Genomic DNA, 16,544 nt, shown 5'->3' with positions numbered 1-16,544 from the left:
TGCTCGGCCCAACCCAGCTCGGCCCAAACTTGCTTGGCCCAATTTAGCTCGGTCAGTACCTCAGCCCAATGCCAATTTGTGAAATCTCCCTCTCAATTGCCCCTTAATTCCGTCCAGGCTAGCATGACCGGGGTCACTTATCTGCTCTTATTCCGTCCACGTTATATTCTCCGATCGGGGTCACTTATCTGCTCGGCCCTTCACCTTAAGCCATTCACCGCGCTAAATCTCATACCCAGTCTCGCGACTTGCTCGGTCGGCGCTTCGACTTATTAACCTATCCTTTCAAGACTAACACCGCTCTTATTACAGACGCGTGTCACCCGTTTATTGGCCTCGTATAGCCAACCCAGCCGCCTCATGCCGTCTCTCTAAATTCAAATTTTGGCACCTCTCCTCCCCTTATATACTCGTTGTACGTCCCTTTACATCCCTCCCTCTACTGTTCATCTTCTTTGTCAAATAACCCTGTGAACCAGAGCCACAGTACAACCACCCCTACTCAATACAATTCTCGCCACATCGCAGCAGCCTACTAGTGGATTTGGCCCTGCCGTCGCTGCATTGAAGCACCTCCACACTTGGAAATCCGATTCTCGCCACTAACTTGTAAGTCCTTCGAATCACCTCTATCGTTCTTTCTGTTCTTAGGCTCATCATGCTTTTAAATTCAACTCCCATAGATGAGTTTAACGTACGAAAATCATAGATCTTAGGGCTTTGAAAGAAGTTAGGTTAGGGTTCCTCTCAAATGTGATCACAAAGACCATCTTAGCCACTGTTCATCATCTTCTATGATGAACACGCCTGAATCTGGGACTGACCGGGCTTCAAACCTTCATTTAATCCAAACCATAAGTGAGCTGAGCAAGAGCCATGTTTACACGACCTAGATGAGGACCGAGCTAATAAATGCACAGGGACGCTTGACCGGGCTAACATCTGGTTTGCTTCGAGCGACCAAGCTGTTGAGTTCACCTGATTAGGCCGAGGTGTTATTGTGCCTAAAATGACCGGGCTGAAGTCAAGCTCGTTTTCACAACCGTGTTATCACTTACACTTGGCATTTAACTGCAGAGTCCTAGGGGACCAGACACCAACACAAGGGCTCTCAAAGATTGAGCAGCCGCCGTGCAAAATTTAATCAAACCAATTCTGTCGAGTTGAACAAACCAGTCCTCTATGGGGCGCTACTGTTTCCTTGTAAACACGCCGAGTGACCTTGCCACGCTTCGTGAGGAGTACGGCGTCCCCACCGATGTACATTTAGAGCTTGGTGAAAAGGGCATTAATTCGTGGGGCAAATTAGAATCTTTCCCCTTCACCATATTAAGCATGATCGAGGGAGGGTTATGCTTCCCAGTGCAGCCCCTCATGTGCGAATTCGTAAGATGTACCGGGCTAGCTCCCACCCAAGTATCTACCAACACATTCAAAATCATAAACGACATGGCCGAGTTGAACAACTGGCTCAATTTAAATCTGGGCCTAGCCGAGATCTTGCGTCAATACACGCTCAGTCAAACAAAAGACAGCTTCAACTATAACCTGAAAATAAGGTCGGGTAGGGAACGATTAGTAACAGGCACATCGGGCAAGGACATGAATGATGACAACTTTTTTTGGGTGACCGGTAACTATAAAACAGTTGATGTGCCCGGTTGGTACATCAACAAGAACTTCGGTTCATCTTGTAAGCCCATCTTCCCAACTGATCTGCTTTTACTAAAATTGTTTGTGCCAAGCTAATTACTTCTTTTTTGTCTTGCAGCTATTGAAGAATTGCAAGCTAACTACCAGTATCCCAACGACGAGGCAATCAGGGTCGTGCTGAGATACCGACACCGAGATTGTCACGATCTCCTCAGTTATGTCCCCTCCTACCGTTATTCAGCACCGCGGAGGAGCAAGGTTACAAACTTTCTCCAAGCTCCTTCTCCCCCGCCTGACCCAAGTCTGCCAGACATAGCCCTTATACGACTAACTGAGGAAGAAGAAATGGCGAAGAGAAGCAAGATTAAGAATCTGATTACCGCTACTTCCACCGAGCCACCGAGCATGCCACCTCCTACCCCCTCTGTCAGCCAGAGCTTGGGCACCTTGATCGCCCTAGCTTCCACGGTTGTCCTTCTTGAGTCCCGCCGCGCTAGCAAGCGAGCTCGGTCCGTCGATCCCTCAGTTGAGCTTGTGGCTGAGCTAAGCACTGACCAAACAGTGCAAGAAGTCGAGCCAGCTACACCGTGGAAGCCGAAGCTCAAACACTGGGCCAAAGAGATCCCGGCCACCGTGTCTGTTAAGGGAGACAAGAAGCACCTCCTGGCCTTTGACGTATGGAAGGCATTGTTGCTGCCGAGCAATGTGACCAGGAGCGATCATGTTCTTGACACCCGGCTCGTGAAATCAGTGGTCAAGTCCATGACAAGGGTACGTTTTGAAATCTTACCAAGTCTTTGCTCGGTTAATCTTCTTATTTCGGCTAACACCCTTCTTCTTACAAGCCATCCAGAAACAGTACATGATCATGGACCACATTGTAAACCTACGCTACAAGGTTACCGAGCTAAACAACGCCAGTAAAAACGTTTTTGCTAAGCTTAGTCGGGCTAAGGCTTCTCTTGAAATTGCCAACACTGACAATGCCAGACTCCTTGGCCAGCTCGGTAGGGCTGAGCAAGAGAGGGACGCACTAAAGGTCTAACTAGATGTTGAAAAACAAGTAAAGTAGGCCGCCGTGGATGAGCCCAACAATCTCGGTTTCAAGGAGGCTGAAAACAATTATATCAAGCAAGTCAAAGCCACCAAGGACATCCATTTCAAGTCCGGTTAGAAGGCTGCTTCTGAAAAACCCGACCAAGGATCTGAGACCGAGGTGTTCGCCTCTCCTCTTTCTGCCTTCCTACCGGCCTTTCTAATACCTTATGCCAATGAATTCCTCAACTCTTTGCAAGAAGAGGCCGAAGATGAGGCCATCCAGAAAGAGCTCGGTGAGAAAGAAAAGGCTGCGGTTGTCGACCTGGAAGTCGTGACGGAGGGGGCCGAGGACGAGTTTGCCGACCTCTCTCCATTAGCGTAGCTTTTTTATTTGAATTTTTGTAACCAGGCTTGAAGCCCCACCTTATGTACTCAAATTTTCAATTAATGAAATTTTTTGTTTGAGCAACTCATCTCGTGTATTTGTGAAATGTATGTTGTCTTCTTTCAAACTGTGCAATTCGTACATGATAACTCTGCTGCTGAGCTAAATCAGCTCAGTTGCTACTCTGCGTTTGAACAGATCAACAACTTAGTTGACCAAGTAAGATCATCTCAGTTTAAAGAAAAGAGTTGAACACTTCATCAACTCATTTGGCCGAGCTAAATCATTTCGGCCAAAATCTTGGAGTTGAACAATTCACCAACTCAATTAACTGACCAAAATCATTTCGATTAACGGAAAAGAGTTGAACACTTCATCAACTCAATTAGCCGAGTAGTATCATCTCGGTTAGTAGAAAAGAGTTGAACACTTCATCAACTCATTTGGCCGAGCTAAATCATTTCGGCCAAAATCTTGGAGTTGAACAATTTGTTAACTTCTTCGACCGAGCGAAAATCATTTCGGCTAATGACTCATAGCTAAACCGATCATCCACCCTACTAACTGAGCAAAATCATCTCGGTTGAAATCATGGAATTTGAACAAATCGTCAACTCCACTGCACGAGCAAAATCATCTCGGCTAAAAGATTGGAGTTGAACAATTCATCAACTCCAGTAACCGGGGTAAGGCATCTCGGCTAAAATTCCAGAGTTGAACAATTCATCAACTCAACAAGCCGGGGTAAAGCATCTCGGCTAAAATCCCAGAGTTGAACAAATCATCAACTCTTCTAGCCGGGGTAAAACATCTCGACTAAAATCCCAGAGTTGAACAAATCATCAACTCTTTTAGCCGGGGTAAAACATCTCGGCTTTAGAGGCGGTTGCCCCTCATGCACTACATTTTTTCAATCACAACACCCATCCTATGTAAAATAATTCATTTCTATTACATATTACATTCATGAATTCACATAATGACTGAGAGGATTACAATGGTAAATAGAGGGGAAACTTGCCTCTTTACAAAAAATTACATTCAAAAGAGAGAAACTAAAAATAGTAAAGCTTGAGATTGACAGCGTTCCATGGTCGGGGTACACTTTTCCCATCCAAGTCCTCTAGGTGGTATGCCCCCTTGCCCGCCAGACCGATTATCTTGTAAGGCCCTTCCTAATTTGCCTCTAGCTTTCCTTTGCCCAGCACCAGAATGTTGCCCATCACCTTCCTTAAAACTTAATCTTTGACTTTAAACGATCTGGGGTGCACTATTTTATTGTACTTTCACGACAATTCCTGTTGATATGCGGCCACGTGGATTAACGTCTTTTCTCGGCGTTCGTTAGCTAGATCCAATTCTAGGGCGATGGCGTCAGCATTCAAGTCGGGCTCAAAATTTTCGCTACAATTAGTAGGCATGCCGATCTCCAATGGGATGACTGCCTCCATGCCATATGCCAAGGCAAAAGGAGTCTCCCCAGTCGAGCATCTCGAAGTTGTCCGATATGCCCAGAGGACACTAGGAAGTTCCTCGGCCCACTTGCCTTTGGCTTTCTCTATCCTTTTCTTCAATCCATCTAAAATGGTCTTGTTCGATGCTTTGGCTCGGTCGTTGGACTGAGGGTATGCCGGGGTGGAATTGTAGAATTCTATCTTCAATTCCTCACAAAATTCTCTGAACAATCGTTCATCAAATTGGGTGCCATTGTCAGAGATCAAAGCCTTGGGGACGCCAAACCGTGTTATCACGTTCTACCAAACAAACCTCTTGACATCCTTTTCTTTGATTATCGTAAGTGGCTCTTCTTCGACCCATTTGGTGAAATAGTGTGTTGCCGCTATAAAGAACTTGCGATTGCCCGGCGCAGTAGGGAGTGATCCCACTATGTTAAGCCCCCACATTGCGAAAGGTCAAGGACTCGTGAGAGGGAGGAGTTCTCTAGCCGACTGGTGCATTTGGTGGGCGAACTTCTGGCATTTCTTGCATTTCTGACATATTTCTGCACATCTGCCTATATGCACGGCCGCCAGTATCCCTACGAAATTGCGCGGTAAGCTAAAGATCTCCCCTTGATGTGACTTCTGCACAAGCCTTCGTGGATCTCGTAAAAGAGAGCATCAACGCTGCTTGGATGAACACACTTAAGGTATGGACCGGTGTAATAACCCTCATCACTGCTTACCGATAAACACTGATTACCGTCAAACTGAACTGATTATGACTGATAATTGAACTGATTAAAGTACCGATCTGACTGATAATTGAACTGATTAAAGTACTGCACTGACTGATTAAAAACGGGAACTGAATTGACTGCGTATGTATGTTAATTTGTATTCTATCTGTTTGATTGATTATTTGATCTGTTCACGTTTTATGTTTAAACTGCTAATTGATGGCCTTATCCGCGGCCGAACTGGGAATTGATTGATGTTTTATGATCATCATAATTAATGTGATTTTACGGTGTAATTATCTGAAAACTGATTAGGTATAATTAAATTAGATTAAATATTGACCAATTGTAGAGTTTGACTCATTTACAACCTTGCCCTTGAGTGGGCCACTACCTATACACCTTTGAGCTACACCACACTTGAATCAAAACATTTCCTCAGCCTTGTTTGAGCTCTTGCCGACCTTAGAGAGTGAGGAAGGGAGAGTAGTGAATTCAACATAGAGATTTGGCTTGAATCTTGACGAATTGAAAGCTTAAGTGCATAATTGAACCTCTAGACTTGCATTCAAGGAACCTAGGTATGAATTTCGTCTTTTCGATTTTGTCTTTAAGTTGATTCATGCATGGTTCATGTCTAATTGTAGAGCTAAGTCTTGAATTGGTTCATTAATGGTGAATTGAAGCTCATTTCATGCATGCATGTTTGAATTGTTGAGTTGTGAGTTGATTTCATGGTAAAATGGTACATGCATGTCCATAACTTTGTAATGGTCCATGTTTTCAACTTGTTTTTGGATCAATCAGCTCCTTTAGAGCATCAAATTGAACTTTGAAGTTGTTTAAAATTCATGCATGTTTGCATGTTCATATTGTTCTTGATATTGATTTGAAATTGAGTTTGAATTAAACACCCTTGGGCTTTGATTTCTCAAATTGAGCTTTGAACCATGTTATTCTATGTGTTTATAGAGGTTTTCCAGAAAAATGGGCCCAAGGGGATTGGTTTTGATGCATTTGAACCTAGTTTTGGCTTGGAGGTGCAATCTGGAATTCCCAGATTTTGCACTTCCGCTCGAGCGGGGAAATTGGCGCTCGAGCGTGGAATCCGAGCATCCAGTATTTCTCTGCACTGTTTTACAGTCCGCTCGAGCGGAGGATTGGGCGCTCGAGCAGAGGCATGTGTCTCACGATCGAACGGGCGTTGAGCGCCCGTCGAGCGGAGATTTCACCCATCCAGTACTTTTACAGTACGCTCGAGCGGGAAAGTTGACGCTCGAGCGTGTACCTTTGTTGCATGACCGCTCGAGCGGGGAAACCTGCGCTCGAGCGGGACTCTGTCTTTCTGAAAATTTTGAAACTATTTTCTGATCACATCTTTGCATCATCATCTCATCCTAGGCATTCTTAGGCCTAGTTTAAGGCATCTTACTGAGGATATAGATGTAGAACACACCGAGGCATTAGGGGTTAAGTTACTATCTTTCCTAACTGTGTAGCTTAGTGTGTTCAATCTGTTAACTGTGTAGGGTTGGCGACTGGGGAGGCACGCTCTAGCATACTGTAGCCCAGAACTCTGTGAGTAACGATTGTGTAAAGATATGTTCACAAATGATTATCTTCTGAACAACTGAACTGTACTGTTTTCTGAACTGATTACTGTTAACTGAATGAATGTATGTCCTATATTCTGAACTGTATTGTGGCATCCTTAGCACCTACTGTTTACTGTTACTGTGACAGACTCTGTTGGTTCCCTCGTTGGAACCACTACTGTTTACTGACTGATGGCCATCATTACTGTTCGGTCTTTTAAGACCTACTGCTTACTGTACAGTTATGCTACTAGGTGTACCACATATGACTGTACTGACTGAACAACTGAAATACTGTTTAATTGAACTGTTTTCATACTGTAAGGACATTCATTCTTAACCTCTTTACGCATTATGTTATTCACTGGGCTTTACCTCACTGCTCATATATATATGTAGGTGTACAGGCACCAGACCACGGCTAGGAGCGTCAGGGTTACTCTAGTTTTGTCAAGCCAACCTATGTGCCTCACTGCGAGGTTCCGAGCCTATCGTGTTAAGGCTTAGGGGTGTTTTACAATTCCCCCTTCTGTACTGTCTTACTGTTTTGTATAGACCGAATGCTTACTGTACTGTGATGTAGAGGGTTGAGTCCCTAGTCTGAATGATTGTAAATATTGTGCATACTGTTCTGTACTGTTTACGTATAAATGTATGAAAAGTCTTTTTGCATACAGACTGTCACAGCTCATTAGACACTGTTTGTTTATTGTATTGGCTTCCACCAGGCCCTGTACTCTGTTTTACTGTACTACTGTTCTGCAGGCCTTCGGTAATCTCGGATTACTGGCCGGTTACGGTGCTAAATCCATAAGGCCGGGTTTGGGTCGTGACAACCGGTGAATGACTTCTTATACAAAGCGCCAGATAAAGAGAGCCAAAACCACTCAGACTTCACCCGAATTTTGTGTGCTTCCTTTTTGTCGATCAGTAGGATCTGTTCTTTAAGAAAAATGATGATGAGGTCCATCCAGGAAGGACCATGCTCGGTGCAGAATACTTTCGTTTGCTTTGAGTCTTTAATGCTGGGTCTTGGGAGGAACTCAATCAGGAGAGGGCTGGGAGTTGATTTGTTGACCATGGAAGCTAGGCCGACCAACTTATCTGCTCGGCCATTATCGTCACAACCAATTTGTTGGACTCTTATCGCTTGGAATTTCTTGATGTGTTCTCTCACTAAGGCTTGGTATTTGGCCATTATGTCATCCTTGGCTTCATACTCTCCAGACACTTGGTTTACAACGAGTTGGGAGTCACTGTAGACCATCAGCTTTGATGCGTGCAATTGGAGCGCGCTTTTTAGCCCGACTAGCAGTGTTTCGTATTCGGCCTCGTTGTTTGATGCTGGAAACCCGAGCGCGATGGAATGTTCAATAGTTAGTCCATCCGGAGAGATCAAGACTATTCTCAGCCTAGCTCCATGTCTCTTTGACGCACCATCTACAAATAGTTTCCACATTTCGTCGATGAAGAGCTTTCAACATTTCTGCAGGGTCTTGTGACATTTCAAGATTCAAGTGGTCAAAATTGCTCGATTGCTCAGCTACTTCTGCAACAAGCAAGCCTTCATCCCCCCCTTGGCAATGCGGGGTTAGGTCCAATAGGTTGACCTGTTATTTCCAAATCCAACGTCTCATTGCCAAGCCGAAGTAAATCTTCAAGTGGTGGGTTTGTAGACGGGCACGCAACTTCTGCGTTGCCATTATTAGTCGGTTGTGCAATTTCTGCAGTGCTTACCCCCTTCAGCCCGGCTACCTCGGTAAGATCCATCGGGCATACTGGGTGAATTCCAGGCGAAAATTCGGCAACAAAGTCGACCAATGCTTGGGCTTTGATGGCGGTTCAGGGTTGGAACTTGACGTCAAATTGCCCCAATTCAATTGCTACTTCAAAATTCGGCCGGAAAAATCCACCCGCTCAAATATGGCTTTCAAAGGGAATTCGGTCAACACCACGATTATGTGAGCATGAATGTAGTGCGCCAATTTCCTAGAGGCCATCATTAGTGCCAAAGCAAGTTTTTCCAGTGTCAACTATCTCGACTCTGCTGGTAGCAAGGTTTTACTCACGTAGAAGATTGGGAGATGCTGGATTCCTTCTGCCCAAACGAGTACCGCGCTGACAGCATGTTGAGAAATAACCAGATAAAGGTAAAGGTCCTTGCCATGCTTCGGCGTGACCAACAGTGGGGCGGAAGATAGATACATCTTCAGCTCGGCCAAGGCTCTGTCACAGTCTTTGTCCCAAGAAAACTTGGACCTCAAGGCTTGGAAGAAAGGGCGGCAACGATCTGATGATCGGCTTATAAATCGGTTAAGCGCGACTGCCATATCAGCAAGATATTGCATGTTTGCCGAGTTGGGCTGTTTCAATTCCTGTATGGCTTTGATTTGGGTGGGGTCTGCCTTAATGCCGCGGTTGGTGACCAGAAAACCCAAGAATTTCTCGGATCCCACATTGAAGGCACATTTTGACGCATTCAAGCGTAACTTGTGCTATTTAAGAATGGCGAACATCTCTGCTAGGTCAGCCAAGTGGTCGGCCTCATGCTTGCTTTTGACCACCATGTCATCGATGTAAGTCTCCATTGTGCAACCGAGTAGTGGGGCGAACATTTTGGTCACCAGTCTCTGGAAAGTCGCCCCGGCGTTTTTCAAGCCGAAAAGCATGACTCTATAGCAGAACAATCCCCTAGGTGTTGTGAAAGAGATAATCTCTCGGTCAAGCTCATGCATGGCGATCTGGTGATAACCACGATATACATCTAAGAAGCTAACTCGGTTGTGTCCGGCCGTCAGGTCCACCAGTTGGTCAATTCTGGGCAAGGAAAAACTGTCCTTGGGGCAAGCTCGGTTGACCGTTTTATAGTCGACGTAAACACGCCATTTCTCATTCTTCTTTGGTACCACGACCATGTTGGAAACCCACCGAGGGTAGTGCACTTCCTGTATTGCCTTTGCGTCAAGCAAGTTTTTGACCTCCTCAGCCACTACCTCGACGTGATGAAGCGCCGATCTCTGCGTTCTTTGAATGACTGGCCGGGCATTCGGAAAAACATTGATTTGGTGGCAAATAAAGTTGGAATCGATGCCAGGCATGTCGTAAGGTGTCCATGCAAACACTTCGATATTTGCCACCAAAAACTCCACCATCTTCATCCGTTCTTGTGCGGTCAAGCTGGATCCCAGCAAGAAGGACTTGTTTGGATTGTCTTCGTTGATTCGCACCACCACCAAATCTTCAATGGCCTTTTCTTCGGCCCTAGTGACCACATCATCCAAGACACTTTGATCTTCCGGGCCTTCGACCATTTGCACGAAGTCTTTGGCTGCTCGGCTCCCATTCATTGCCACGAAACACTGCTTAGCCATGACCTGATCACCCCAAATCTCTTCAATCAACCCTGTAGTAAAGGAAAACCTCATAACTTGGTGGTAGGTCGACGCCACAGCATGTATGGCATGGAGCCATCCCCTACCTAGGATCAGATTGTACGTGAAAGACACCTTTAACACCTAGAATTCCACCTGCTTGACCACGAATCCGGCTTTGACCGGTAGGATTATCTTTCCCATAGGCCACTTCGGTTGTGAGTTGAAACCAACTAGTGGCGAAGTTGCCGGAGCCAAATCTGTGTCCCTGAGTTTGAGTTTCTTGAAGGCGTCGTAGTACATGATCTCGACCGAGCTACCTTGATCAATCAAAATGTGCTTAACATCAAAGTCCCTAATGTGGAGAGTGACCACCAGTGCGTCATTGTGCGGCGTTTGAATGCGCTCAAGATCCCTGTTTGAGAAGCTGAGCACATTTTTTTCCTCAGTCTTGCCCCTTTTGACCGCGGGCTGGACTGACAGGACTTCCCTCGTATGTTCTGCTTTTTTTATCATCCCATGGAGCTCGCATACCCGCGTCGACTCAATGATACCATGGATCACATTGACCACTCCTTGGAGGGGTGCTTCTAGGGTAGCCAAACCACTTGGCTCAGTTGCAGCATGGTGCGCGGCTTTGCTGCCCCCATCAATGTAACGGTCCAAGTGTCCAGCAGCAACCAGCTTTTCCAAGTGTTGTTTCAGGGATAAATAGTCCTCCGTTCGATGCCCTCGCTCACTATGAAAGGTGCAGCGATACCGCGGATTGAAGTCTTTTTGCGCATCACCCAACTTGGTCGAAAACCGGACGTACACCTCATTGTGGATTTCGCTTAGTATTCGGTAAATTGGGATTTTAAAAACTGTGGTGACGCCTGTTCGAGCGTTCAACTTTATATTCGCATCTGTCGCGGCATCGCATGGATAATCAACTCGGTTATTGTGGCAACCTTTACCCCGACTTCTACGATCCGGACCATGGTCTAATTGTCTTACGCAGTCACTTGGACGGTTTGTCTCCTGTCCAACCGTGTGGACTATTCCAAACACCCTTTTGTTCATTGCCACCAGATTCGTCTTCACTGTGGCTACGGTCGCATCATCCTCTACTTGGATGTGTTCGTTGATGCGCTGCATCAACAGCTCCATGGAAATTGGTTGGTTCATCGTGAACAAGTCTCTCAGTCTATGTCCGACGGGAGACCGCGCTTGTATTGGGTGATTGTCAAGTTGGTCGAGCAATCAAGGATCTCATTGAAAGTTTTCCCAATATTTGGCGTTATATGCTTTGAAGGAATCGCCCGGCTCCATCTTGATACTCAGAAGGTGATCAACCTCCTTTGGCATTTTGGTGTTGGTTTTGAATCGGGTCACATATGCTTTTGCCAACTACTGCCACCTTTCGATGTTTTCCTCTGGTAGCCTCTCAAACCACTTCAAGCCCAACTTGCCCAAACTTGACGGGAAAATAAGGCACATGAGAGCATCGTTACGCTTATATCTAGCCATAACCTGCTGAAAGTGGCTTACGTGCATGTACGGATCGGTTTTTCCGTCATAGAGCATGAACTTGGGCTTGTGAAAGCCCGCGGGGAGCGGTGTAGTCTCTATCTCAAGGGAGAAGGGGGTGGCGCTCAGCCTTGCCAAATCCTTGTCCAAAGAGACATGTACAACTGGACGAGGTGGCGGCATTATGACTTCTTCACTGGCGCAACCTCTGTAGGATAACCGTTGCAGCGCCGGAACCCTTTGCTCCTCCCGTCTGCGCGCTTACTCTTCCAAGACGTCTATCAAGTCCTCCGAACGAGCAGAGTAGGAATATCTCGACGTCGTCGACAGATGAGAGGGACGGTAACTGCTATCTTGCGCAAAAGACTTCTCTGTTGGCGGTCAAGGTCTTCAACCCCATAACTTTTGGTGATGGAGAGTGAGGGCGTATGCCATTGGTTCTGGCTGCCTGAGCGGCGGAATCAAGTGTGCTCACTGTGGTCAACCACTCCAACAGTACCCTTCCTTTTGACTTGTCGCTTAAAAGCTTCTATCTCTTCCGACATTCTCCGGATGACGGCATCTTGATCCCTCAACTTGTGCTCCAGGCATTGAGCGTGCGACTCTTTTCATCGCTAATGCCCGTCTAGACTCTGTGAGTGATCAGTGCTCCTGGCGCGCTTATCTCGCGCATCTCTGGGGAGTCCTCTTGGTGAGGTCTCCAGGCCCACCATGTTTGGAATGACGGGAAGTCTGTCTCTCCGCCGAACTAACTCTGGGGTAATAGCGTCGATGGCAAACAATGGTACTTCGTCGTTGTTCACCATGAAAGATGATCAGATGAGCTTGGAGGACAAGGTTATGTATGTGGAGTTTCCCACAGACGGCACCAATTATACGAGGTGCAAATATCCGTCGATGTCCGTACTCCTTGTGTCCAAGCTGCGCTTTGCTCTAATTGACCTGAGAACACAATAATGGTGAGCTACCCGGCGGTGTACTGGCGGAAAACCCTCTGACGACCAAGTTAGCACACTGGAAGAGAGAGAAAAGAGAGGAGACCAAGTGGTAGGTGAGTTGTGATCATAAGATGTTCCAAACCTGATTATGGGGCGCGTAGCACCGTTTATATACCTTCTGCGCGCGCCTCTGCATCCGTTCACCTTTGGACGCGTGTATCTGCTCTCCTCTTCCATTTTTCCACATGTCAGCGCAACTACAGCTAAACACCACCTAACAAAACCGCCAAACGGTGTTGGCGCGAACAGACAGCACGGCGTGGCTCTATCATTCCACGACCGTGTTACTTTTGAGATATGCAATGCTCTAAACCGAGCTACGCCTAGCACGGCGCCACATTGTCTCACCACGACTGTGCTAATTGTCCGGTTTCATTAAAGAATCCCACTACGGCTTAGCCGTCCTCGGTTATGACCTAGCTCCTACTCAATTGGACTGATCTGTGGAAGATTTAAAATGTCTAATTCAACAAGCAAATAAAGTAAACCGGGCTTGCAATCCGATATTACCCCGGCTAAATCGGACTAGGGCCTTGACCGAGCGCACTGCCACTTGCTCGGCCCAACCCAGCTCGACCCAAACTTGCTTGGCCCAATTTAGCTCGGTCATTACCTCGGCCCAATGCTAATTTATGAAATCTCCCTCTCATCAGGAATTTAAATCAATAACACCCTTTTAATTACGAAGGAATTTAAATATTAACCAAACTAATTTAATTCATCAATTTAGTAAGTCCATCATGTTCACCATCTCCCAAATTAATAACACCAAAATAACTTCACATGCCTCATCACTCAAATACACCCACATTTCATGCCTAGCCAATTTTCCCAAATCTTTACAAACAACAATTTCTCAAATTTTCTAAAATCAATAAATCAACATTCACAAAACATTATGAATATAACACTTTTAGAGTCTTTAATTCCAAAATCACCCTATTATTCCAACTTCACAATTTATACAATATTCATCAATATCAATTTATTCTTCTCAAAATAAATTCCAAAAAATCAAAGAAGAAAATATTTCAACTTTATATTTCTCAAAATAAATTTTCTAATCATAAGATGATGTAGATACAACCCATACAACTATAAAAATTTATTTTTTAGATTTTTAGCAAAAATTTATCAACAAAAGGTGATTTTCTCAAATCAATCTCAAAATATCAATATTCTTAACATTTCAACATCATTTTTCTTCCAAAAATTTCCAAACAAAAATCTGAGAAATATATACATGAAACACCTCCTATAATGATATATTTTTTCAAAATAACCCTAACATAACTTTAAAGTAGTAATATGAAGAAAGTTTCTACCTCATAATATGAAGAAAAGCAATCTGAAAAGCAAACTACGCCTGATCAAGAATCTGAGACTACCATTGCAAACACCACGACGAGCTCTCCGACTTTTATTTACAATACTTTTGCAAAATCTCACTCTAAGGATTCCCATTTGAAACCCAAAGATTGAGCAACAATGGAGAAAAGAGAGAGAAACACAAACACACATTGAGAAAGAGAGTGAGAGAAAGAGAGCCAAGCTCTCTGCCAAGCCAACAAAAGAAATGAAATGAAATGGAAGAGGAAAAGATGGCAAGGGCAAAAAAGGAAGGCCACTCGGAAGCAGGGATACTGCTGTGCCTATGGCACAGTAGTAACTGCTGTGCTCTTTGTAGAAGATCATCCTGAGTATTTTTCGATGATCTGAATCGCTTATATTGTAAAATTCGTCGAGAATATTATTCATGTAAAAAATCAAATTAATCGAATATTCATAACCTCATGATTAGGTCCTAATTGTTTTTAAAAATTTATGAAAGTTATGTTAATTGTTAATTTTTATAAAACCAAGTGTGCTTTAGTTACAGGGCTACAGATATCCAATCAACTTGATTTTTTGTAAGGATGATCTACTCGATGTGAACCCTACAATATGAATATTTCAGATCATCGAAAAACACTAGGGACGGCATCCCACAAAGAGCACACCAGTTACTGTTGTGCCATAGGCACAGTAATATCCCCGCTTCCGGGCAACCCACGTGGGTTGTCTTCCCAAAAATTGGTTTTCCAAAAAAAATAATTTTTATAATAATATTTCAAAATTTTATAATATAAATTATAAAATGATATAATTTTTCTCATTACAAAATATAATATTTTTATATACCACAAAAATATAATATTTTGCTCACTACAAAATATATCCATTTTATTCACTATAAAAATATAAAAAATTTCATCGTATGGTGCACATCGTAAAATCAACTATCAACAATTTATTATAATCCTATATAATAAATAATAACAATTTTCAAGGTAGTTACTACCAATCATCTAATTAAAAATGACCAAACAATTAAACATATGTCATTAAACAAACTCAATTTAAATTAAATCTAAGTCATGGGTCTCACCCATAAGTCAAACATGGTCCAATTATATACCATAATAGACCCAACAATTTATCTCAAATCATGGTCCAAACACCCAAAATTCAAATTTCAAATTCTACTATAAATAAAACTAAACACCAATTAGTCTGCATATTCTCATAAAATAAATACTCACCATTAAATTTCAAAATTTTTATCCAACATGCTAGACTCTTATAAGAACAACATAATAAAAAATTTCATAATTTCTAAGATAAAAAATTATTATTATTTTTTTAAAAAAAAATAATTACAAAATTGAACCATTTTCGCATATAACTTTATACAACACTCCAATCCAAATATTACTCAATTAATCTATGCACTGAATATTTAAAAAAAATATTTTGGGTCATTACAATTGATATTTAACAATTTACTTGATAATCTTTTAGTTGAGTTGGATATCCAAAAAAAAATGTTAACAAGCTGTTGTATTAAGTTCAAAATTTATAAAAGCTTAAACTGCCAAACCGATTCGCATCCATTCGTCAATCTATCAATCGACATCCGTCAAACTGAAGGACAGATGCAAATTGTTTCTTTCAATCCTCCAATCCGGAGGACGGATGGCAGATTGGAGGTTCTCCGGCCTCAACCGAACCATGAACACCCCTAATTTTTGGTAAAGTTGATTAACACAAATCATGATTTGATTTCAGGTTGAGAATACACCTTTTTTTTATTTTATTTTCTTTTCTTTTTTTAATAATTTTGAAAGAAATTATTTTTATGAGCCTTTTATATAGGATCACATACACAGTAACGAAAATTTTCATCAACCACTAGCAAATTTATTTGTATTTGACTTTCAATTATTAAAATTTTCTACATGTGAAGTATTAACACTCAAAATCAATTTTCCATTTAAAAAACAAATTTTCATGCTTCGCACAGGTTACCTACTAGTATATAAATAAATCTCATTTAGGTAGATTATCAAAGAACCAATAAATTGTAGGGTTAATTACTCAAAAATCCTATTTGTAAAGTTTCTATTCCATTAAATCCTATTTCATCATTTTTAATCAATAAGATCACATGTTCAAAATATTTATGCATATATGACTGTTTTACCCCTTAATAAAAGACAGAAGTAGTTGAGAAAAGTCAATTCAATAAATGTTAATAAAAAAATATTAGGCGTTCCAAGTACACTACATAATAATATTACTTACCAATCACCAAGTATTATGTTTTATGTCCCATAATAAAATTGTAAGTCCTACTTGATCGTGCCCCAAAAGCAATAGATATTACTCATAATTCAAGTGGGTACTATGGATGTGACATTTACTTTTATTTTATTGTTTCAAAATTTAAAAATTTCATAGATTTTATTATAAACATTTATTTTTAATAAATTATAT

General features: G+C 42.8%; 2 protein-coding genes across 2 annotated transcripts; both read right to left on the bottom strand.

Annotated features, from left to right (window-relative positions):
* Positions 1-4,362: 4,362 nt before the first annotated feature.
* LOC145800783 (uncharacterized) lies at positions 4,363-4,980 on the bottom strand. Its single transcript, XM_082890521.1, has 2 exons — positions 4,844-4,980; positions 4,363-4,753 (listed from the first exon to the last, which is right to left on the bottom strand). The coding sequence occupies exons 1-2, from the start codon at positions 4,978-4,980 to the stop codon at positions 4,363-4,365; spliced, it is 528 nt and encodes a 175-aa protein (XP_082746647.1).
* Positions 4,981-10,365: 5,385 nt separating this feature from the next.
* On the bottom strand, positions 10,366-11,388 carry LOC114282281 (uncharacterized). Its single transcript, XM_028224933.2, has one exon. The coding sequence runs from the start codon at positions 11,386-11,388 to the stop codon at positions 10,366-10,368; it is 1,023 nt and encodes a 340-aa protein (XP_028080734.2).
* Positions 11,389-16,544: the final 5,156 nt, after the last annotated feature.

The sequence above is a fragment of the Camellia sinensis genome, chromosome 10 (genome assembly GCF_055761805.1).
Source record: "Camellia sinensis isolate YWXY chromosome 10, ASM5576180v1, whole genome shotgun sequence".
Lineage (NCBI taxonomy): Eukaryota > Viridiplantae > Streptophyta > Magnoliopsida > Ericales > Theaceae > Camellia > Camellia sinensis.
Note: the sequence above shows the minus strand (reverse complement) of the source record. Positions and strands in the feature narration are given on the sequence as shown.

Bases quoted from the DNA above. Each gene is read 5' to 3' on its own strand.
- LOC114282281 (XM_028224933.2), bottom strand. From the start codon at position 11,388: ATGAACCAACCAATTTCCATGGAGCTGTTGATGCAGCGCATCAACGAA.
- LOC145800783 (XM_082890521.1), bottom strand. From the start codon at position 4,980: ATGTGGGGGCTTAACATAGTGGGATCACTCCCTACTGCGCCGGGCAAT. The intron at 4,754-4,843 runs GTTTGTTTGGTA...ACGATTGTTCAG, and splicing joins AAAGAAAAGGATGTCAAGAG to AGAATTTTGTGAGGAATTGA.